Source organism: Pleurodeles waltl, chromosome 9 (genome assembly GCF_031143425.1).
Source record: "Pleurodeles waltl isolate 20211129_DDA chromosome 9, aPleWal1.hap1.20221129, whole genome shotgun sequence".
Lineage (NCBI taxonomy): Eukaryota > Metazoa > Chordata > Amphibia > Caudata > Salamandridae > Pleurodeles > Pleurodeles waltl.
In genome coordinates, this window is record NC_090448.1 from 6,610,430 (window position 1) to 6,633,076 (window position 22,647).

Sequence of the window (22,647 nt, forward strand, 5' to 3'; positions counted from 1 at the left end):
TGTATAAGAGCTTCTTTTCGGCTCCGAGGCCGCTTTTTTCGGTACCGAGGTTTCTGTTACAGTCTTTTTCGGTTCCGAAGATATTTTCCTTGTTTTGGGCGAATCGAACTCTCGGTGTCGAGATCGTTCGGTGCCGGATTCTCGACCGGAGTCGGAAGTCTTTGGCATTTCTTTGGCCTTTTTCGGTGCCGATGTTTGGTCACCTTCCTTTCGGTGGGTTGAGCCATGGCCTGCTGGCGGTAGAGTCCCCATGGCCTTAAATGTTTTGGTGTGACCCTGAGTTTTGGACGGGGCAGGTTTACTCACGGTTCATTGCACCGTCGAGGGTCGTTCACTTTCGGATTCATCCAAGTCCGTCTCTTGGATGGAGATGCTTTCCTCCTCTCCGACGTCGAGCTGTTCTTTCGGTTTCGACGCCATTTGTAGTCTTCTTGCATGTCGATCCCTCAAGGTCTTTTTTGATCGGAATGCTCGGCAAGCTTCGTAAGTATCCTCTCTGTGTTCGGATGATAAACACAGATTACAGACCTAGTGCTGGTCTGTATAAGGATACTTTGCGTGACACTTAGGACAAAAACGGAAGGGGGTCCGGTCCATTAGTCTGGTACGACGGGTGTGGTCGGGCCGACCAGGCCTCGGTGAAGAGTGGAACCCCCGAAGGGCCGCCGAAGCGGTCTTGATGTCAGTGCCGATACACTAACACTAACCCGGTACCGAATGATAACAATACCGTCAAATTTTCGATAGTTTGGCTAACTTTCCTGATTCGAAATACGGAGCAAAGAGGAACACGTCCGAACCCGATGGCGGAAAGAAAACAATCTAAGTTGGAGTCGACGCCCATGCACAATGGAGCTGAAAGGGAGGAGTCACTCGGTCCGGTGACTTGAAACGACTTCTTCGAAGAAAAACAACTTGTAACACTCCGAGCCCAACACTAGATGGCAGGATAATGCACAGCATGTGTATCTGCAGCTACACATGCCACCAAACATGTATATATATGAAAAATAAATATACTCCTCACCTCACCTGCCCCAACAATCTAACAAAAGACTCTATGTCCATGTGCACTATCACAAAGAGGATGAGGAGGACTCACTCGAACGCGTGACCCAAAAAGATTCTTCAAAGAAAAACAACTTATAACACTCCAAGCCCAACACTATGGGGGTCATTACAACCCTGGCGGACGGTGTTAAAGCGGCGGTAAGACCGCCAACAGGCTGGCGGTCTTTTTTTTTAGTATTATGACCGTGGCGGTTACCGCCATGGTCATCCGCCGCTTCCCCGTTCCGCCCGCTGGGCTGGAGACCTGGGTCTCCAGCCCGGCGACCTTCACAATACCACCACCGGTATTGTGACCCGGCTTACCACTGTGGATTTCCAGCGGTAGGAACCGCCATGAAATCCATGTCGGTAAGCACTATCAGTGCCAGGGAATTCCTTCCCTGGCACTGATAGGGGTCTCCCCCACCTCCCACCCCGACTACCTCCCCCACTCCCTCCACCACCCCTGCCACCCACTAAAGGTGGCACGGCCCCCCTCCGACCCCCGACATGCACGCAGGCACCACCAACACACATACACACCGACATACATGCCAACATCCACACACACAGTCAGACATGTACACCCACATTCACACATCCACACAGACATACCTACAGACATACACGCACTCATTCCCAAAACACGCAACACCCCCGCAAGTATACACGCACTCACACCCCCCTACATACACAGATGCACACCCCCATGCACCCACACAACACCCCCCGCCCCCCTCCCCTAACGGATGATCGACTTACCTGTTCCGTCGATCCGACGGGAGCCATGGGGGCAGCTCTGCCGACACCACAGCGCCAACAGAACACCGCCGCGCAAAATCACAGGATGTGATTAGCTGGGCGGTGTTCTGTTGGCGTGGCAGTGGAGGTGGAGCAACCTCCACTTCCCCGCCGTCCGCAAGTATGGCTGTTGGCGGCTCTCCGTCGGAAAACGACGGAGGGCAGCCAACGGTCATAATACGCCGAGCGGCAAATCGCCACTACTGGCGGTCTTCTGCACGGCGGTCCCTCGGCGGTCTTGTGAAAAGACCGCCGAGGTTGTAATGACCACCTATATGGTGGACCTATGCAAAGCATGTCAATCTACAGCACTACACGCCAAGAACAGATGTCTACTGGGTAAGTAACATTTTTCTAACTAAACAGATTTTTTTTTAGGGATTTTTTGCTTACTAATCCCCCCAACACTTATGAAAATTGCACTGTGTCAACTTTTGAAAGTGAAAGGTGTTACATGCTGCTATCTGTTTTATTTGCCAAACTTAAAGTACACTTGATACATATGCTTGATACATACTTACAATTTTACTTGCCTGCAATAATCGTTTGGTTTTAGAAATAAAGTATCAAAGTATACTTTTTTTAAACAAACATTGTCCTGGAGTTAGTTGTTGAATGTGTGCCTCATTTCTTGACGGCGTGTGTACAACACATGCTTAGCACTACCCTCAGATAAGCCTAAGGGCTCGGCCACACTACCACAAAAGAGAGCATTAGTATTATCTATTTTAGCCCCTGTTAAGCCCCCGGGTAACCCCCGGACTGTGGGTACACTACGGCTCGTATTGTATAGCATAAACAGAGCCAGCTGCCTACATCTCTCAGACAGGGTCATCTGTAAACAAGTTAGAAGTGAGAATGGTGGATACGTGGGTATATTGTGGTAAATCACCAGAGTCTTGGGGGGAACAATGGAAAAAGTACCCTGGACCTGGGATCGAGGGTTCTGTTGCCGACTCTACGGTGCTCACATGCCTCTTCCACACAGAAGCGAAGCAAAGTCCAGCTTCACCTACAACTGCACGTGGGGCCGCGCTGTTGTACCACCTACTTCTGATCAGGCGAAGTGTCCGATGCTTCCACACCAGTGAGCCGGGCTGCAAACTGCACAACAGTATGTGAACAGTCAAACTATGTAATACAGCGAGAATCTGGAAGACAAACGGTGCCAAGCGAACTGCTGGATCGGGGGCCTCTTCACACCCAGCTTGAAGTTCTAGGTGTTTATGTATAAAGCATGTTGTATACTTCGGAGTGGCCTCCTGGAGATAAACACAGCCAAGGAGAAACCAATAACACCCAGTGGGACGGATACTCTCCCAAGTTTGACCAAACTGTGAAGCTGCCTGAAAAGCATCCAAGGTCTAATCTGGTTATTCTGGGTAGTGAGTCGCGAAAGATGGACTTGTCCCGATATCTGTTCTTGTGTGAACCTGTAGATGAAATGCCACCAAAAAAACACAGATTGGGGAGGCCAAATCTAGTTTAAGGGTCATGACATATTTTTGATGACTGGCCAGTGGGGAGTTCTGTGGCCTAGGTACATTTTCTGTGACCCTGACATATAAACCCCAACGTTGCATAGTGTAATATGAGGGATGCAAGGGACGGTGTAATAGCTGGACTGTCAGTGAGGATTAGATTACCTTTAGACTGCGGCTAGCCTGCCAGCGTGACCTGTGCTCCCATTTCTAAGTACAATCGTACATTTGATCATTTAGAATGTGAAGGCAGTCTAACTGGACAGTGTTTGCTAAGGGTGTGGGGGGTTCATATTTTACAGAGCCGAGTGACCGGGTGGTGCAAATCTGGATCTGCGAGAGCTTCTACAGACTGCCTATTCTAAAGCTTGCCAGGGCCACGGCGTGTGGCACATGTACGTGGTACAAAGAGACAAACCTGCTTGTGAGATGCATACATTTACACCCCAGATCATGGGTTTGTAAAACCTGATCTGTCAAGAAGGACCAGACCACTCACCTTTCTGGTAGAGCTGCTGCTGTTTAGTTTGTTCTTCGAGTCTTTCGCTTTTTGGAGAGCTTTTAGCACCTCGACCGTGTCCAGCTCCTTCTCCGTTGTAGCTGTGTTGTCCAGGCAAACCTACGACAAAGCGCTTTGCGGTAAGAAAGCTGTTTGTAGTATCAACCCCAGCATGTCAAGTCTTACGGTTTTCATGGAGTGCTTCGCACACATGGGGTGAAAGGACAACATGACTTCAAGGGCCCTCCGAGGCCAACAAATGCTGCTGGGTGAACACAGCAACTACCTGGAGGCTTCGAGAGGGGCCTCTGTGCACAAGATATTACTATAGTTACAACCCACTGTACGTACTTCATGAAGTAACTGAAGGTTTAAGGCCAGGTCTTATAACTAGCTTGTAATGCATGCAGTGGTCACATTCAGCTAAAATACGTCCTAGAACATACTACATACATAAATGTTATGAAATACAAACATCTAAAACATACATTGTAGAAACCAAACCTCTGTGGGGAGACTAACTCCAATAATAAATACCCCATCTGCAGATGGTCTCCCCAGCATCTACTGTGCAGAGGTAGTTTTCTATACAGGACTGACTGCAAGGAAATACCTGAGGGGCGAGGACTCAGACAAAAAACAAAAAAACAAATAGAAAAAAAACACCACACAAATGGGGCATGCATTAGTTTTATAGTTTTATGAAAAGCGTTAGGAGGGCGGCTGACTAACTTCTGGGACTTGTAGTGGCCAGGGGACTACAGGAGTGCAGCAGTAAAACGCTGGAATTTCCCCAAACCACCCAAAAGGAAGGAAAAGAAAAGAAGAAACCCAGATAAGACTAAAAGAAACCAGCAGTAGATTCCTGGAGAAGACCTGTGGAGAGAGGGGACCAAGTCCAAGGATCACAGTTGAGTCCAGGAGGCGGAGCTACTACCCACCCAGCTGTTGATGTAGGAGTTGGTTGACGGTGATGAAGAACAGGTCAGCACTGCAGCCTTGGAACCGGAGAAGAGTTCCTGGTGGATGCAGATGAAGTCACACGCTGGAAGGAAGATTGCAGATGGGTGTTGGTGCATGAATTCACCAACAAGCCTTGGCAAAGGCAAAGTTGCGGTTAGTGGAAAAGTGGTGCTGCCCAGGGCAAGCAAGGCCTAGGAGGACTCATCCCAGGAAGCGGGGGTGAGAGAAGGAGTGTCACAGGGGATCCTCAGTGGCACAGAGGACCCACAGAAGTTGCAGAAGGAGCCCACACAGCACTACAAAAAGGTATCCCACTCTGAGGGAGCACCACGCAGAGGGCTGTGTGTCGCAGGAAAGCGTGCTCGGGACTGGAGCTACATCTCGCATGAAGATCCCTTGGAGGAGATGCAACCAGCTTTGGCAGCTACAAGAGATGCGGTGCACGGGGCGGGGGTACTGTCCTTAGTGGGAGGCAAGGCCTTACCTCCACCAAAGCTAGACAGCTGTCAGAGGACCAAGAGGACTACTCTGGACCCCCACCTATGATGCAGGACCCACGCAGCTCAAGATGAGGGAAGATCCACAGCCTGTCGTCGTTGCAGCAGGTGCCTACGGATACAGGGGAGTGACTCCTTCACTCCAGGGGAGATTCCTTCCTTCCTTCTACCACAGACTGAAGACATGCTGCCCTCAGTGGATGCACAGCTGGTGGAAATGTTGCAAAGCTGGCAGGAGCCCTAGAAACAATGTTGCTGAAGAGTCTTTTCCTCTTGGAAGTAGCTTGTCGGGTCCTGGAGGTTCCACTCGCAGTTCCAGAGGTCGGAAGTCGAAGTGGAGGTTTCAGAGGAATCCTGCTGTAATCTTACAAGCAGAATCAGAGGACCCACCCAAGAGAGAGACCCTAAAAAGCCCTGAAAGGGGTACTGGTCACCTAGCCAGGTAAGCACCTATCAGAAGGGGGCTCTGACATCACCTGCTTGGCCTGGCCACTCAGATTCTCCCAGAATTCCCTGCCAACCTTGGAGACAAGATGGCAGAACCCAGGGACCCTCTAGAGGAGCTTTGAGCACCACCCCTGGGGTGGTGATGGACAGGGGAGTGGTCACTTCCCTTTCCACTGTCCAGTTCATGCGAGAGCAGGGACTGGGGGTCACTGAACCAATGTGGACTGGTTTATGCAAGGAGGGCACCAAATGTGCTTTTCAAAACATATCAGTGGTTTGTTGAGGCTACCCCTCCCATGCCATGTAACACCTATTTCCAAAGGGAGAAGGTGTTGCCTCTCTCTCCCAAAGGAAATCCTTTGTTCTGCCTTCCAGGGCTTGATCAGATCAAGCATCAGGAAGGCAGAAACCTGTCTGAGGGGCGGCAGCAGCTCTGGCTTCCCGAAAACCCTGTAAGACTGGTGGTAGCAATGCTGGGGGTCCTCTAAGGAGCCCCCAGAGTGCATGGAATCATACTTCCAATATTTGCAGCAGTATTGGGGTAGGATTCTAACATGTTTGATACCAAACATGCCCAGGTTCAGAGTTACCATTATGTAGCTGGACATAGATAGTGACCTGTGTCCAGTACACGCGTAAAATGGAATCCCTGCCCTCACGAAGTCCAGGAAAAAGGAGCTTGAGTTCGAGGGCACACCTCTGCTAGTGCAGGGGTGCCCTCACACATAGGTACTTGCACCCTACCCCCTGGGCTAGGAGGGCCTGCCATAGAGGTGACTTGCAGTGACCTGGTAGTGAAAGGGTGCATGCTCCCGTTACACGCAGGCTGCAAAGCAGGGCTGCAGAACCCTTTGCATGGGCTACCATGGGTGGTGGAATAACGGCTGCAGCCCATAGGGATCCTCTGGAATCCCAATGATCTCGATACCATATACTAGGGACTTCCAGGGGGCACCAGTATCCCAAATGTGGGGTGAAAAGTGTTCAAGTAACCATGTTTGAAGGGAGAAAGCATACTCACTGAGGTCCTGGTTAGCAGGATCCCAGTGAATAGATGTAAGGAAATGCCTCCTTGGCATGGTTACCCTCTGACTTTTTTGCCTTTGCTGATGCCAAGTTATGATTTGAAAGTGTACTGAGGCCTGCTAACCAGGCCCCAGCACCAGTGTTCTTTCCCTAAAACTGTACCTTTGTTTCCACAATTGGCACACCCTGGCATCCAGGTAAGTCCCTTGTAAACTGGTACCCCTGGTACCAAGGGCCCTGATGCCAGGGAAGGTCTGTAAGGGCTGCAGCATGTCTTATGGCACCCTGGGGACCCCTCACTCAGCACATGCACACTGCTTGCCAGCTTGTGTGTGGTGGTGGGGAGAAAATGAGTAAGTCGACATGGCACTCCCCTCAGGGTGCCATGCCAACCTCACACTGCCTATGGCATAGATAAGTCACCCCTCTAGCAGGCCTTACAGCCCTAAGGCAGGGTGCACTATACCATAGGTGAGGGCATAAGTGCATGAGCACTGTGCCCCTACAGTGTCTAAGCAAAACCTTAGACATTGTAAGTGCAGGGTAGCCATAAGAGTATATGGACTGGGAGTCTGTCATACACGAACTCCACAGCACCATAATGGCTACACTGAAAACTGGGAAGTTTGGTATCAAACTTCTCAGCACAATAAATGCACACTGATGCCAGTGTACATTTTATTGTAAAATACACCCAGAGGGCATCTTAGAGATGCCCCCTGAAAACATACCCGACTTCCAGTGTGGGCTGATTACTTTTGCCAGCCTGTCACACACCAGACATGTTGCTGTCCACATGGGGAGAGTGCCGTTGTCACTCTGTGACCAGGGGCAAAGCCTGTACTGGGTGGAGGTGCCTCTCACCTCCCCCTGCAGGAACAGTAACACCTGGTGGTGAGCCTCAAAGGCTCACCCCCCTTTGTTACAGCGCCACAGGGCATCCCGGCTAGTGGAGATGCCCGCCCCCTCCGGCCACGGCCCCACTTTTGGGGCAAGGCCGGAGGAGATAATGAGAAAAAGAAGGAGGAGTCACTGGCCAGTCAGGACAACCCCTAAGGTGTCCTGAGCTGAGGTGACTCCGACTTTTAGAAATCCTCCATCTTGCAGATGGAGGATTCCCCCAATAGGATTAGGGATGTGCCCCCCTCCCCTCAGGGAGGAGGCACAAAGAGGGTGTAGCCACCCTCAGGGCTAGTACCCATTGGCTACTAACCCCCCCAGACCTAAACACACCCCTAAATTCAGTATTTAGGGGCTCCCCAGAACCTAGGAAACTAGATTCTTGCAACCTGAAGACAAAGGACTGCTGACCTGAAGCCCTGCAGAGAAGACGGAGACACCAACTGCTTTGGCCCCAGCCCTACCGGCCTGTCTCCCCACTTCGAGAGAAACTGCAACAGCGACGCGTCCCCCTGGGTCCAGCGACCCCTGAAGCCTCAGAGGACTGCCCTGCATCTAAAAGGACCAAGAACTCGAGGACAGCGGCCCTGTTCCACAAAGACTGCAACTTTGCAACAAAGAAGCAACTTTTAAAGACCACATGTTTCCCGCTGGAAGCGTGAGACTTTCCACTCTGCACCAGACGGCCCGGCTTGACCTGCGGAGAACCAACACTACAGGGAGGACTCCCCAGCGACTACGACCCTGTGAGTAGCCAGAGTTGACCCCCAGAGTAGCCAGAGTTGACCCCCCTGAGCCCACATAGCGACGCCTGCAGAGGGAATCCAGAGACTCCCCCTGACCGCGACTGCCTGCTTCAAAGAACCCGACGTCTGGGAAACACACTGCACCCGCAGCCCCCAGGACCTGAAGGATCTGACCTCCAGTGCAGGAGCGACCCCCAGGTGGCCCTCTCCCTAGTCCAGGTGGTGGCTACCCCCGAGGAGGTCCCCCTTGCCTGCCTGCATCGTTGAAGAGACCCCTGGGTCTCTCATTGAAACCTATTACAAACCAGACGCCTGTTTGCACTCTGCACCCGGCCGCCCCCGTGCCGCTGAGGGTGTACTTTTTGTGCTGACTTGTGTCCCCCCCGGTGCCCTACAAAACACCCCTGGTCTGCCCTCCGAAGTCGAGGGTACTTACCTGCTGGCAGACTGGAACCGGGGCACCCCCTTCTCCATTGAAGCCTATGCGTTTTGGGCACCACTTTGACCTCTGCACCTGACTGGCCCTGAGCTGCTCGGGTGATAACTTTGGGGTTGCCCTGAACCCCCAACGGTGGGCTACCTTGGACCCAACTTTGAACCCTGTAAGTGCTTTACTTACCTGAAAAACTAACAAATACTTACCTCCCCCAGGAACTGTTGAATTTTGCACTGCCCAATTTTAAAATAGCTTATTGCCATTTTTGCCAAAACTGTACATGCTATTGTGATGATTCAAAGTTCCTAGAACACCTGAGTGAAATACCTTTCATTTAAAGTATTGTTTGTAAATCTTGAACCTGTGGTTCTTAAAATAAACTAAGAAAATATATTTTTCTATACAAAAACCTATTGGCCTGGAATTGTCTGAGTGTGTGTTCCTCATTTATTGCCTGTGTATGTACAACAAATGCTTAACACTACCCTCTGATAAGCCTACTGCTCGTCCACACTACCACAAAATAGAGCATTAGAATTATATCTTTTTGCCACTATCTTACCTCTAAGGGGAACCCTTGGACTCTGTGCATGCTATTCCTTACTTTGACATAGTATATACAGAGCCAACTTCGTACATTTATATTTCCTGAAAATAAGGATAAAACAGGTTTTTTCTCTGCGACTTCTATAGCTGCCTCCTTGGCGGATGTACACCTCCGGGAGGAGGGGGGGGGGGTCCCATGAGTAGGTCAAGGGTCGTACAGCAGGGTCAGGAGGTACTTCAGATAAAGGGTTCAGGGGGTAAGGGGCTGAACAAAATCCTGAAACGGGGATACAGTCAGTACTCGACAGCACTGCCGTCTGTGCATGTATCAGTCTTACTGTTGGCATGGTTAAAAGTCAGATGTCTGAAACAATTTGAAATAAAGTCTCTTGTCAGCGCTATTCTTGCCAGACTGGGGTCTGGTTATATTGGGAGAAGCTTGGCTTAGACATCTAGTGTTAGCAAATCCTGCTCTAAAGGCGGAACTCCCAGCATTCCCTCCACACTCTGCCCTGCACCGAACTATTCATCTGTGCAGGGTCGATAATCAGGAAACATTATGTGGCAGTAAGATTAGCAAGCAGCACCCCCAGCCTCCCCCACAGGCTGTTCTGCTATCAGTGCACACAACACAAGATTCACCATCCTGTCCCAGGAGAGGGCAGCGAGGGCAGAGCCTGACCTATGACCCCGTCTTACCACAAGCGCCAGACTGGCCTCCAGCTGGCAGAGTCCTGGTTACACCAAACCCCCCCCTAAATAATTACAAGAAAAATAGGATTACAGGTTTATAAGAATCTGGGAGGGGCCGCGGCCCTCTCTGGCTGCTTAGCCGGGGGTCTGCAGGTGTGGGTGCAGTCACGGTCTGGTCCCCGTGGAGCAGGAGCAGAACCAGAACCAGGCGGGCGGATCGGTGGACCGGCTTAAATAAAGGCACATCTATAAAGACCCGGATATAGCGCTACGACGACCTACCTCCGAGGCGCGCTCCCCGAACCGCGCCAGCACTTTGGTCCTGTAGTCAGGAAAGATGGTCAGAGGGTTGTTGGCCAGGACCAGCTTCTCCAGGCAGGGCAGCCCCCCGATGTTTCGGATCTCCTCGATCTGAAAGATGTAAGCAGGTTTAACAAGGGGGCCTTGTTCTGGGGTGCAAGAGTGTAGAACTTGGGGCTCAGCACAGAACCACATCTGAACCGATGGAAGTGACCCAGCGCAGAGCCCGCAAATTACTACCAGAGCAAAACTTTCATCAAGCAGCAACGACTGGTCACAGCTGAGAAATACAACACAACACCGGGCAAACTCACTGCGGGGGGAAGAAAACCAGCACACAACAGACTGTTTAACCTGTACTGGGTGCCTAACCCCTGCTAGGACTGCATCACAGCATGGTATGCCAGGGCTCGCTGGGATCTGGATGTGTGGGTGTGATGTGCCAGGACTCACTGGGGTCTAGATGCATCGGCGTGATGTGCCAGGACTCGCTGGGTTCTAGATACCTGGGCGTGATGTACCAGGATTCACTAGGTTCTAGATACATGGGTGTGATGTGCTGGGACTCGCTGGGTTCTAGATACATGGGTGTGATGCGCCAGAACTCACTGGATTCTAGATGGAAGAGAATGGTGTGCCAGGAGTCGCTGGGTTCTAGATACATGGGTGTTATATACTAGGATTCATTGGGTTCTAGATGTGTGGGTGTGATGTACCAGGACTCACTGGGTTCTAGATGCATGGGCGTGATGTACCAGGATTCACTGGGTTCTAGATGCATGGGCAGGATGTGCCAGGACTCGCTGGGTTCTAGATACCTGGGCGTGATGTACCAGGATTCACTAGGTTCTAGATACATGGGTGTGATGTGCTGGGACTCGCTGGGTTCTAGATACATGGGTGTGATGCGCCAGGACTCACTGGATTCTAGATGGAAGAGAATGGTGTGCCAGGAGTCGCTGGGTTCTAGGTGCGTGGGCCTCATGTTCCAGGACTACCTGCGTTCTAGATGCATGGGTGTGATGTGCCAGGAGTCACTGGGTTCTAGATGCGTGGGTGTGATGTGCCAGGAGTCGGTGGGTTCTAGATGCATGGGTGTGATGTGCCAGGAGTCACTGGGTTCTAGATGCATGGGTGTGACGTGCCTGGAGTCACTGGGTTCTAGATGTGTGGGTGTGGTGTGCCTGGAGTCACTGGGTTCTAGATGCATGGGTGTGATGTGCCTGGAGTGGCTGGGTTCGAGATGCGTAGGTGTGATGTGCCTGGAGTCGCTGGGTTCGAGATGCGTAGGCATGATGTGGTACTATTCACGGGGTCTCAATGCATCGGCGTGATGTGCCAGGACTCACTGGGTCCTAGATACATAGGTGTGATGTGCTAGGACTCACCGGTTTCTAGATGCATGGCTGTGATGCGCCAGGACTCACTGGATTCTAGATGGAAGAGAATGGTGTGCCAGGAGTCGCTGGGTTCTAGATACATGGGTGTTATATACTAGGACTCACTGGGTTCTAGATGCATGGGTGTGATGTGCCAGGAGTTGCTGGGTTCTAGATGCATGGGTGTGATAAGCTAGGACTCACTGGGTTCTAGGTGCGTGGGCCTCATGTTCCAGGACTACCTGGGTTCTAGATGCATGGGTGTGATGTGCCAGGAGTCACTGGGTTCTAGATGCGTGGGTGTGATGTGCCAGGAGTCGGTGGGTTCTAGATGCATGGGTGTGATGTGCCAGGAGTCACTGGGTTCTAGATGCATGGGTGTGATGTGCCTGGAGTCACTGGGTTCTAGATGTGTGGGTGTGGTGTGCCTGGAGTCACTGGGTTCTAGATGCGTGGGTGTGATGTGCCTGGAGTCGCTGGGTTTGAGATGCGTAGGTGTGATGTGCCTGGAGTCGCTGGGTTCGAGATGCGTAGGCATGATGTGGTAGTATTCACGGGGTCTCAATGCATCGGCGTGATGTGCCAGGACTCACTGGGTTCTAGATGCGTGGGTGTGATGTGCCAGTAATCACTGGGTCCTAGATACATAGGTGTGATGTGCTAGGACTCACCGGTTTCTAGATGCATGGCTGTGATGCGCCAGTACTCACTGGATTCTAGATGGAAGAGAATGGTGTGCCAGGAGTCGCTGGGTTCTAGATACATGGGTGTTATATACTAGGATTCACTGGGTTCTAGATGCATGGGTGTGATGTGCCAGGAGTCACTGGGATCTAGATGTGTGGGTGTGATGTGCTAGGATTCACTGGGTTCTAGATGAGTGGGTGTGATGTGCTAGGATTCACTGGGTTCTAGATGAGTGGGTGTGATGTGCCAGGAGTCGCTGAGTTCTAGATACAAAGGTGTGATATACTAGGACTCACTGGGTTCTAGATGCATGGGTGTGATGTGCCAGGAGTCGCTGGGTTCTAGATGCATGGGTGTGATAAGCTAGGACTCACTGGGTTCTAGGTGCGTGGGCCTCATGCTCCAGGACTACCTGGGTTCTAGATGCATGGGTGTGATGTGCCAGGAGTCGCTGGGTTCTAGATACATAGGTGTGATAAGCTAGGACTCACTGGGTTCTAGGTGCGTGGGTGTGATGTGCCAGGAGTCGCTGGGTTCTAGGTGCATGGGTGTGATGTGCCAGGAATCGCTGGGTTCTAGATGCATGGGTGTGATGCGCCAGGACTCACTGGATTCTAGATGGAAGAGAATGGTGTGCCAGGAGTCGCTGGGTTCTAGATACATGGGTGTTATATACTAGGATTCACTGGGTTCTAGATGTGTGGGTGTGATGTACCAGGACTCACTGGGTTCTAGATGCATGGGCAGGATGTGCCAGGACTCACTGGGTTCTAGACGTGTGGGTGTGATGTGTTGGGACTCACTGGGTTCTAGATGGTTCGGTGTGATGTGCCAGGACTCGCTGGGTTCTAGATGCATGGGCATGATGTGCTTGCAATCACCGGGTTCTAGATACATAGGTGTGATGTGCTAGGATTCACTGGGTTCTACTAGCGTGGGTGTGATGTGCTAGGATTCACTGGGTTCTAGATGCATGGGTGTGATGTGCCAGGAGTCACTGGGTTCTAGATGCATGGGTGTGATGTGCCAGGAGTCACTGGGTTCTAGATGCATGGGTGTGATGTGCCAGAAGTCACTGGGTTCTAGATGCATGGGTGTGATGTGCCAGGAGTCACTGGGTTCTAGATACATAGGTGTGATGTGCTAGGATTCACTGGGTTCTAGATGCGTGGGTGTGATGTGCCTGGAGTCGCTGGGTTCGAGATGCGTGGGTGTGATGTGCCAGGACTCGCTGGGTTCTAGATACCTGGGCGTGATGTACCAGGATTCACTAGGTTCTAGATACATGGGTGTGATGTGCTGGGACTCGCTGGGTTCTAGATACATGGGTGTGATGCGCCAGGACTCACTGGATTCTAGATGGAAGAGAATGGTGTGCCAGGAGTCGCTGGGTTCTAGATACATGGGTGTTATATACTAGGATTCACTGGGTTCTAGATGTGTGGGTGTGATGTACCAGGACTCACTGGGTTCTAGATGCATGGGCGTGATGTACCAGGACTCACTGGGTTCTAGATGCATGGGCAGGATGTGCCAGGACTCACTGGGTTCTAGACGTGTGGGTGTGATGTGTTGGGACTCACTGGGTTCTAGATGGTTCGGTGTGATGTGCCAGGACTCGCTGGGTTCTAGATGCATGGGCATGATGTGCTTGCAATCACCGGGTTCTAGATACATAGGTGTGATGTGCTAGGATTCACTGGGTTCTACTAGCGTGGGTGTGATGTGCTAGGATTCACTGGGTTCTAGATGCATGGGTGTGATGTGCCAGGAGTCACTGGGTTCTAGGTGCATGGGTGTGATGTGCCAGGAGTCACTGGGTTCTAGATGCATGGGTGTGATGTGCCAGAAGTCACTGGGTTCTAGATGCATGGGTGTGATGTGCCAGGAGTCACTGGGTTCTAGATACATAGGTGTGATGTGCTAGGATTCACTGGGTTCTAGATGCGTGGGTGTGATGTGCCTGGAGTCGCTGGGTTCGAGATGCGTGGGTGTGATGTGCCAGGACTCGCTGGGTTCTAGATACCTGGGCGTGATGTAACAGGATTCACTAGGTTCTAGATACATGGGTGTGATGTGCTGGGACTCGCTGGGTTCTAGATACATGGGTAGTATGTACCAGGACTCACTGGGTTCGAGATGCGTGGACATGATCTGTCACTACTCACTGGGTTCTAGATGTGTGGGCAGGATGTGCCAGCAATCACCGGGTTCTAGATACATAGGTATGATGTGCCAGGAGTCACTGGGTCCTAGATGCATGGGTGTGATGTACCAGGACTCACTGGGTTCTAGATGCATGGGCAGGATGTGCCAGGACTCACTGGGTTCGAGATGCGTGGACATGATCTGTCACTACTCACTGGGTTCTAGACGTGTGGGTGTGATGTGTTGGGACTCACTGGGTTCTAGATGGTTGGGTGTGATGTGCCATGACTCGCTGGGTTCTAGATGCATGGGCATGATGTGCTAGCAATCACAGGGTTCTAGATACATAGGTGTGATGTGCTAGGATTCACTGGGTTTTACTAGCGTGGGTGTGATGTGCCAGGAGTCACTGGGTTCTAGATGCGTGGGTGTGATGTGCCAGGAGTCACTGGGTTCTAGATGCGTGGGTGTGATGTGCCAGGAGTCACTGGGTTCTAGATGCGTGGGTGTGATGTGCCAGGAGTCGGTGGGTTCTAGATGCATGGGTGTGATGTGCCAGGAGTCGCTGGGTTCTAGATGCATGGGTGTGATATACTAGGACTCACTGGGTTCTAGATGCATGGGTGTGATGTGCCAGGAGTCGCTGGGTTCTAGATGCATGGGTGTGATAAGCTAGGACTCACTGGGTTCTAGGTGTGTGGGCCTCATGTTCCAGGACTACCTGGGTTCTAGATGCATGGGTGTGATGTGCCAGGAGTCACTGGGTTCTAGATGCGTGGGTGTGATGTGCCAGGAGTCGGTGGGTTCTAGATGCATGGGTGTGATGTGCCAGGAGTCACTGGGTTCTAGATGCATGGGTGTGATGTGCCTGGAGTCACTGGGTTCTAGATGCATGGGTGTGATGTGCCTGGAGTCACTGGGTTCTAGATGCATGGGTGTGGTGTGCCTGGAGTCACTGGGTTCTAGATGCGTGGGTGTGATGTGCCTGGAGTCGCTGGGTTTGAGATGCGTAGGTGTGATGTGCCTGGAGTCGCTGGGTTCGAGATGCGTAGGCATGATGTGGTACTATTCACGGGGTCTCAATGCATCGGCGTGATGTGCCAGGACTCACTGGGTTCTAGATGCGTGGGTGTGATGTGCCAGTAATCACTGGGTCCTAGATACATAGGTGTGATGTGCTAGGACTCGCCGGTTTCTAGATGCATGGCTGTGATGCGCCAGGACTCACTGGATTCTAGATGGAAGAGAATGGTGTGCCAGGAGTCGCTGGGTTCTAGATACATGGGTGTTATATACTAGGATTCACTGGGTTCTAGATGCATGGGTGTGATGTGCCAGGAGTCACTGGGTTCTAGATGTGTGGGTGTGATGTGCCAGGAGTCACTGGGTTCTAGATGAGTGGGTGTGATGTGCTAGGATTCACTGGGTTCTAGATGAGTGGGTGTGATGTGCCAGGAGTCGCTGAGTTCTAGATACAAAGGTGTGATATACTAGGACTCACTGGGTTCTAGATGCATGGGTGTGATGTGCCAGGAGTCGCTGGGTTCTAGATGCATGGGTGTGATAAGCTAGGACTCACTGGGTTCTAGGTGCGTGGGCCTCATGGTCCAGGACTACCTGGGTTCTAGATGCATGGGTGTGATGTGCCAGGAATCGCTGGGTTCTAGATGCATGGGTGTGATAAGCTAGGACTCACTGGGTTCTAGGTGCGTGGGCCTCATGCTCCAGGACTCACTGGGTTCTAGATGCATGGGTGTGATGTGCCAGGAGTTGCTGGGTTCTAGATACATAGGTGTGATAAGCTAGGACTCACTGGGTTCTAGGTGCGTGGGTGTGATGTGCCAGGAGTCGCTGGGTTCTAGGTGCATGGGTGTGATGTGCCAGGAATCGCTGGGTTCTAGATGCATGGGTGTGATGTGCCAGGACTCACTGGGTTCTAGATGTGTGTGTGTGCTGTGCTAGGACTCACTGGGTTGTAGGTGCATGGGTGTGATGTGCCAGGAGTCGCTGGGTTCTAGGTGCATGGGTGTGATGTGCCAGGAATCGCTGGGTTCTAGATGCATGGGTGTGATGTGCCAGGACTCACTGGGTTCTAGATGTGTGTGATGTGCCAGGAGTCGCTGGGTTCTAGATACATAGGTATGATAAGCTAGGACTCACTGGGTTCTAGGTGCGTGGGCCTCATGCTCCAGGACTCACTGGGTTCTAGATGCATGGGTGTGATGTGCCAGGAATCGCTGGGTTCTAGATACATAGGTGTGATATACTAGGACTCACTGGGTTCTAGGTGCGTGGGCCTCATGCTCCAGGACTCACTGGGTTCTAGGTGCGTGGGCCTCATGCTCCAGGACTCACTGGGTTCTAGATGCATGGGTGTGATGTGCCAGGAATCGCTGGGTTCTAGATACATAGGTGTGATAAGCTAGGGCTCACTGGGTTCTAGATGCGTGGGTGTGATGTGCCAGGAGTCGCTGGGTTCTAGATACATAGGTGTGATAAGCTAGGGTTCACTGGGTTCTAGATGCGTGGGTGTGATGTGCCAGGACTCACTGGGTTCTAGGTGCGTGGTCCTCATGCTCCAGGAGTCGCTGGGTTCTAGATGCATGGGTGTGATAAGCTAGGGCTCACTGGGTTCTAGGTGCGTGGGCCTCATGCTCCAGGACTCACTCGGTTCTAGATGCATGGGTGTGATGTGCCAGGAGTCGCTGGGTTCTAGATAAATAGGTGTGATATACTAGGACTCACTGGGTTCTAGGTGTGTGGGTGTGATGTGCCAGGACTCACTGGGTTCTAGATGCATGGGTGTGATAAGCTAGGACTCACTGGGTTCTAGGTGCGTGGGCCTCATGCTCCAGGACTCACTGGGTTCTAGGTGCGTGGGTGTGATGTGCCAGGAGTCGCTGGGTTCTAGATGCATGGGTGTGATGTGCCAGGACTCACTGGGTTCTAGATGCGTGGGTGTGATGTGCCAGGAATCGCTGGGTTCTAGATGCATGGGTGTGATGTGCCAGGAATCGCTGGGTTCTACATGCGTGGGTGTGATGTGCCAGGACTCACTGGGTTCTAGATGCATGGGTGTGATGTGCCAGGAGTCGCTGGGTTCTAGGTGCATGGGTGTGATAAGCTAGGACTCACTGGGTTCTAGGTGTGTGGGCCTCATGCTCTAGGACTCACTGGGTTCTAGATGCGTGGGTGTGATGTGCCAGGAATCGCTGGGTTCTAGATGCATGAGTGTGATGTGCCAGGAATCGCTGGGCTCTACATGCGTGGGTGTGATGTGCCAGGAGTCGCTGGGTTCTAGATGCATGGGTGTGATAAGCTAGGACTCACTGGGTTCTAGATGCGTGGGTGTGATGTGCCAGGAATCGCTGGGTTCTAGATGCATGAGTGTGATGTGCCAGGAATCGCTGGGTTCTAGATGCGTGGGTGTGATGTGCCAGGACTCACTGGGTTCTAGATGCATGGGTGTGATAAGCTAGGACTCACTGGGTTCTAGATGCGTGGGTGTGATGTGCCAGGAGTCGCTGGGTTCTAGGTGCGTGGGTGTGATGTGCCAGGAGTCACTGGGTTCTAGATGCATGGGTGTGATGTGCCAGGAGTCGCTGGGTTCTAGATGCGTGGGTGTGATGTGCCAGGAATCGCTGGGTTCTAGATGCATGGGTGTGATAAGCTAGGACTCACTGGGTTCTAGATGCGTGGGTGTGATGTGCCAGGAGTCGCTGGGTTCTAGATGCATAGGACTCACTGGGTTCTAGATGCGTGGGTGTGATGTGCCAGGAGTCGCTGGGTTCTAGGTGCGTGGGTGTGATGTGCCAGGAGTCACTGGGTTCTAGATGCATGGGTGTGATGTGCCAGGAGTCGCTGGGTTCTAGATGCGTGGGTGTGATGTGCCAGGAATCGCTGGGTTCTAGATGCATGGGTGTGATGTGCCAGGAATCGCTGGGTTCTAGATGCATGGGTGTGATGTGCCAGGAGTCGCTGGGTTCTAGATGCATGGGTGTGATAAGCTAGGACTCACTGGGTTCTAGATGCGTGGGTGTGATGTGCCAGGAGTCGCTGGGTTCTAGATGCATGGGTGTGATGTGCCAGGAGTCGCTGGGTTCTAGATGCGTGGGTGTGATGTGCCAGGAGTCACTGGGTTCTAGATGCGTGGGTGTGATGTGCCAGGAGTCACTGGGTTCTAGATGCGTGGGTGTGATGTGCCAGGAATCGCTGGCTTCTAGATGCATGGGTGTGATAAGCTAGGGCTCACTGGGTTCTAGATGCGTGGGTGTGATGTGCCAGGGCTCACTGGGTTCTAGATGCGTGGGTGAGATGTGCCAGGAGTCGCTGAGTTCTAGATACATAGGTGTGATAAGCTAGGACTCACTGGGTTCTAGATGCGTGGGTGTGATGTGCCAGGAATCGCTGGGTTCTAGATGCATGGGTGTGATGTGCCAGGAGTCGCTGGGTTCTAGATGCATGGGTGTGATAAGCTAGGACTCACTGGGTTCTAGATGCGTGGGTGTGATGTGCCAGGAGTCGCTGGGTTCTAGATGCATGGGTGTGATAAGCTAGGACTCACTGGGTTCTAGATGCGTGGGTGAGATGTGCCAGGAGTCACTGGGTTCTAGATGCATGGGTGTGATAAGCTAGGACTCACTGGGTTCTAGATGCATGGGTGTGATGTGCCAGGAATCGCTGGGTTCTAGATGCATGAGTGTGATGTGCCAGGAATCGCTGGGTTCTAGATGCATGAGTGATGTGCCAGGAATCGCTGGGTTCTAGATGCATGGGTGTGATAAGCTAGGACTCACTGGGTTCTAGATGCGTGGGTGTGATGTGCCAGGAGTCGCTGGGTTCTAGATGCATGGGTGTGATAAGCTAGGACTCACTGGGTTCTAGATGCATGGGTGTGATGTGCCCGGAATTGCTGGGTTCTAGATGCATGAGTGTGATGTGCCAGGAATCGCTGGGTTCTAGATGCATGGGTGTGATGTGCCAGGAGTCGCTGGGTTCTAGATGCATGGGTGTGATAAGCTAGGACTCACTGGGTTCTAGATGCGTGGGTGAGATGTGCCAGGAGTCGCTGAGTTCTAGATACATAGGTGTGATAAGCTAGGACTCACCGGGTTCTAGATGCGTGGGTGTGATGTGCCAGGAGTCGCTGGGTTCTAGATGCATGGGTGTGATAAGCTAGGACTCACTGGGTTCTAGATGCGTGGGTGTGATGTGCCAGGAATCGCTGGGTTCTAGATGCATGAGTGTGATGTGCCAGGAATCGCTGGGTTCTAGATGCATGGGTGTGATGTGCCAGGAGTCGCTGGGTTCTAGATGCATGGGTGTGATAAGCTAGGACTCACTGGGTTCTAGATGCGTGGGTGAGATGTGCCAGGAGTCGCTGAGTTCTAGATACATAGGTGTGATAAGCTAGGACTCACTGGGTTCTAGATGCGTGGGTGTGATGTGCCAGGAGTCGCTGGGTTCTAGATGCATGGGTGTGATAAGCTAGGACTCACTGGGTTCTAGATGCGTGGGTGTGATGTGCCAGGAGTCGCTGGGTTCTAGATGCATGGGTGTGATAAGCTAGGACTCACTGGGTTCTAGATGCGTGGGTGAGATGTGCCAGGAGTCGCTGAGTTCTAGATACATAGGTGTGATAAGCTAGGACTCACTGGGTTCTAGGTGCGTGGGTGTGATGTGCCAGGAGTCGCTGGGTTCTAGGTGCATGGGTGTGATGTGCCAGGAATCGCTGGGTTCTAGATGCATGGGTGTGATGTGCCAGGAGTCGCTGGGTTCTAGATGCATGGGTGTGATAAGCTAGGACTCACTGGGTTCTAGATGCGTGGGTGTGATGTGCCAGGACTCACTGGGTTCTAGATGCGTGGGTGAGATGTGCCAGGAGTCGCTGAGTTCTAGATACATAGGTGTGATAAGCTAGGACTCACTGGGTTCTAGATGCGTGGGTGTGATGTGCCAGGAGTCGCTGGGTTCTAGACCTGCGTTTCCTCGTCTTGTGGTGACTGTTCTAGAGATGCCAGGAGTGTCAGGTGCTGGACATAAACTTACATTACTTGCACCAGTTCTTTGCAGAATTTACGTGACCTTCTGTCAGGTGAGAGATGTCACAAGAGGTCTGAAGACCCCAGCGGCCGTCATTAAACAAAATCAGGGTGACGAACGCCCATGGATGGTGATTGTTGGAGGGAGGGCAGCTCCAAGCTTGTGAGCACAGGAGGGAGTTTCACACAGCAGTCAATCTGCGCTTTACCACAGGCGGGCATTCAGTAACTGAGTCCCGCAGACAGCAGGGGGTGTGTGCATCATTGCTTACCGCCCCCGGGCATTCAGTAACTGAGTCCCGCAGACAGCAGGGGGTGTGTGCATCATTGCTTACCGCCCCCGGGCATTCAGTAACTGAGTCCCGCAGACAGCAGGGGGGGTGTGCATCACTCCTTACAGCACACGGGCATTCAGTAACTGAGTCCCGGAGACAGCAGGGGGTGAGTGCATCACTCCTTACCACAGAAAAGGCTCCAGGCTTTGGGGTGCAGATCTCATCTCCCTCACAGAATACTTTGGTATCTGCTTTCCTGGCGCTGCGCTTCTTCTGGTGTCCCTGTGGTCTCCTCCCCCCCCCCCCCCCCCCCCCACGGAGGTCCCAGGGTTATCCCAGCCCCCCTAACCCCCAGGCCCCCCGTCCGGAGAGAATATTAAACGAGCAGGATGCGCGTCTAGTGCAGGACGTGAAACAGTAACTTGGGTACCACAGGCTCGAGGCCAAGATGCAGGCGGAAACGGGGGGGTTCAAAGGCTTCACTCCGGCGACAGGAGGGGGTCATTCCATCTTTTCACTTATTTCAACTTTAAGGTAGGAAGAGCCACATAAACTTCCATTCCAACAGCCACCACCCACCACCAGGGAGTCCACCCCTGCCACCCGCCCCCACCCCCACCGGCCACCTTCCACACAGCTCTCCACAACGTATGGGTGAGTGACGAGCTGTGTGTGAGTGAGAGAGAGAGAGCTCAGTGTGAGAAACTGTGTGCGAGAGCGACATGAGTTTAAGGGCACTCTAAGACTAGCCCAGACCAGAAGGACACACGTTGTGTTGGTTTGTTGTGTGTGTGAGAGAGAGAGAGTATAAGTTAGTGTGTGTGAGCGAGAGAGAGACTCAGTGTAAGAGTTAGTGTGTGTGAGTGTGTGTGTGTGTGTGTGTGTGTGTGTGACATGAGTGTAAGGGCACTCTAAGACTAGCGCAGTACAGAAGGACACGTTCTGTTGGTTCATTGTGTGTGTGAGTGAGAGAGGGAGAGAGACTCAGTGTAAGAGTTACTGTGTGTGTGTGTGTGTGTGTGAGAGAGACTCAGTGTAAGAGTTACTGTGTGTGTGTGTGTGAGAGAGACTCAGTGAAAGAGTTAGTGTGTGTGTGTGTGTGAGAGAGACTCAGTGTAAGAGTTACTGTGTGTGTGTGTGTGTGTGTGAGAGAGACTCAGTGTAAGAGTTACTGTGTGTGTGTGTGTGTGAGAGAGACTCAGTGAAAGAGTTAGTGTGTGTGTGTGTGATAGAGACTCCGTGTAAGAGGGAGTGTGTGAGAGTCAGTGTAAGAGTGTGTGTGTGTGTGTGTGAGAGAGACTCAGTGTAAGAGTTACTGTGTGTGTGTCTGAGAGAGACTCAGTGTAAGAGTTGGTGGGTGTGTGAGAGAGAGACTCAGTGTAAGAGTTAATGTGTGTGAGAGACTCAGTGTAAGAGGTAGAGTGTGTGTGTGTGAGAGAGAGAGACTCAGTGTAAGAGTTAGTGTGAGAGAGAGGGAGAGAGAGACTCTGTGTAAGAGTTAATGTGTGTGAGAGACTCAGTGTAAGAGGTAGAGTGTGTGTGAGAGAGAGAGACTCAGTGTAAGTTAGTGTGAGAGAGAGGGAGAAAGAGACTCGGTGTAAGAGTTAGTGTGTGTGTGAGAGAGACTCAATGTACGTTTGTGTGTGTGTGAGAAAGACTCAGTATGAGTTAGTGTGTGTGTGAGAGAGAGAGAGACTCAGGGTAAGTATTAGTGTGTGTGAGAGACTCAGTG

At 52.1% G+C, this 22,647-nt stretch overlaps 1 protein-coding gene across 4 annotated transcripts in view; it reads right to left on the reverse strand.

Moving 5' to 3' along the window:
* NISCH (nischarin) overlaps positions 1-22,647 on the reverse strand; it is a 246,820-nt gene that overhangs the window by 82,635 nt on the left and 141,538 nt on the right. For all 4 annotated transcript variants that reach the window (XM_069206092.1, XM_069206093.1, XM_069206095.1 and 1 more), the window contains exons 11-12: positions 10,368-10,496; positions 3,832-3,951 (exon numbers count right to left, since the gene is read on the reverse strand). In XM_069206092.1, coding sequence (XP_069062193.1) covers positions 3,832-3,951; positions 10,368-10,496 — 249 coding nt within the window. The remainder of the gene's footprint in view (positions 1-3,831; positions 3,952-10,367; positions 10,497-22,647) is intronic.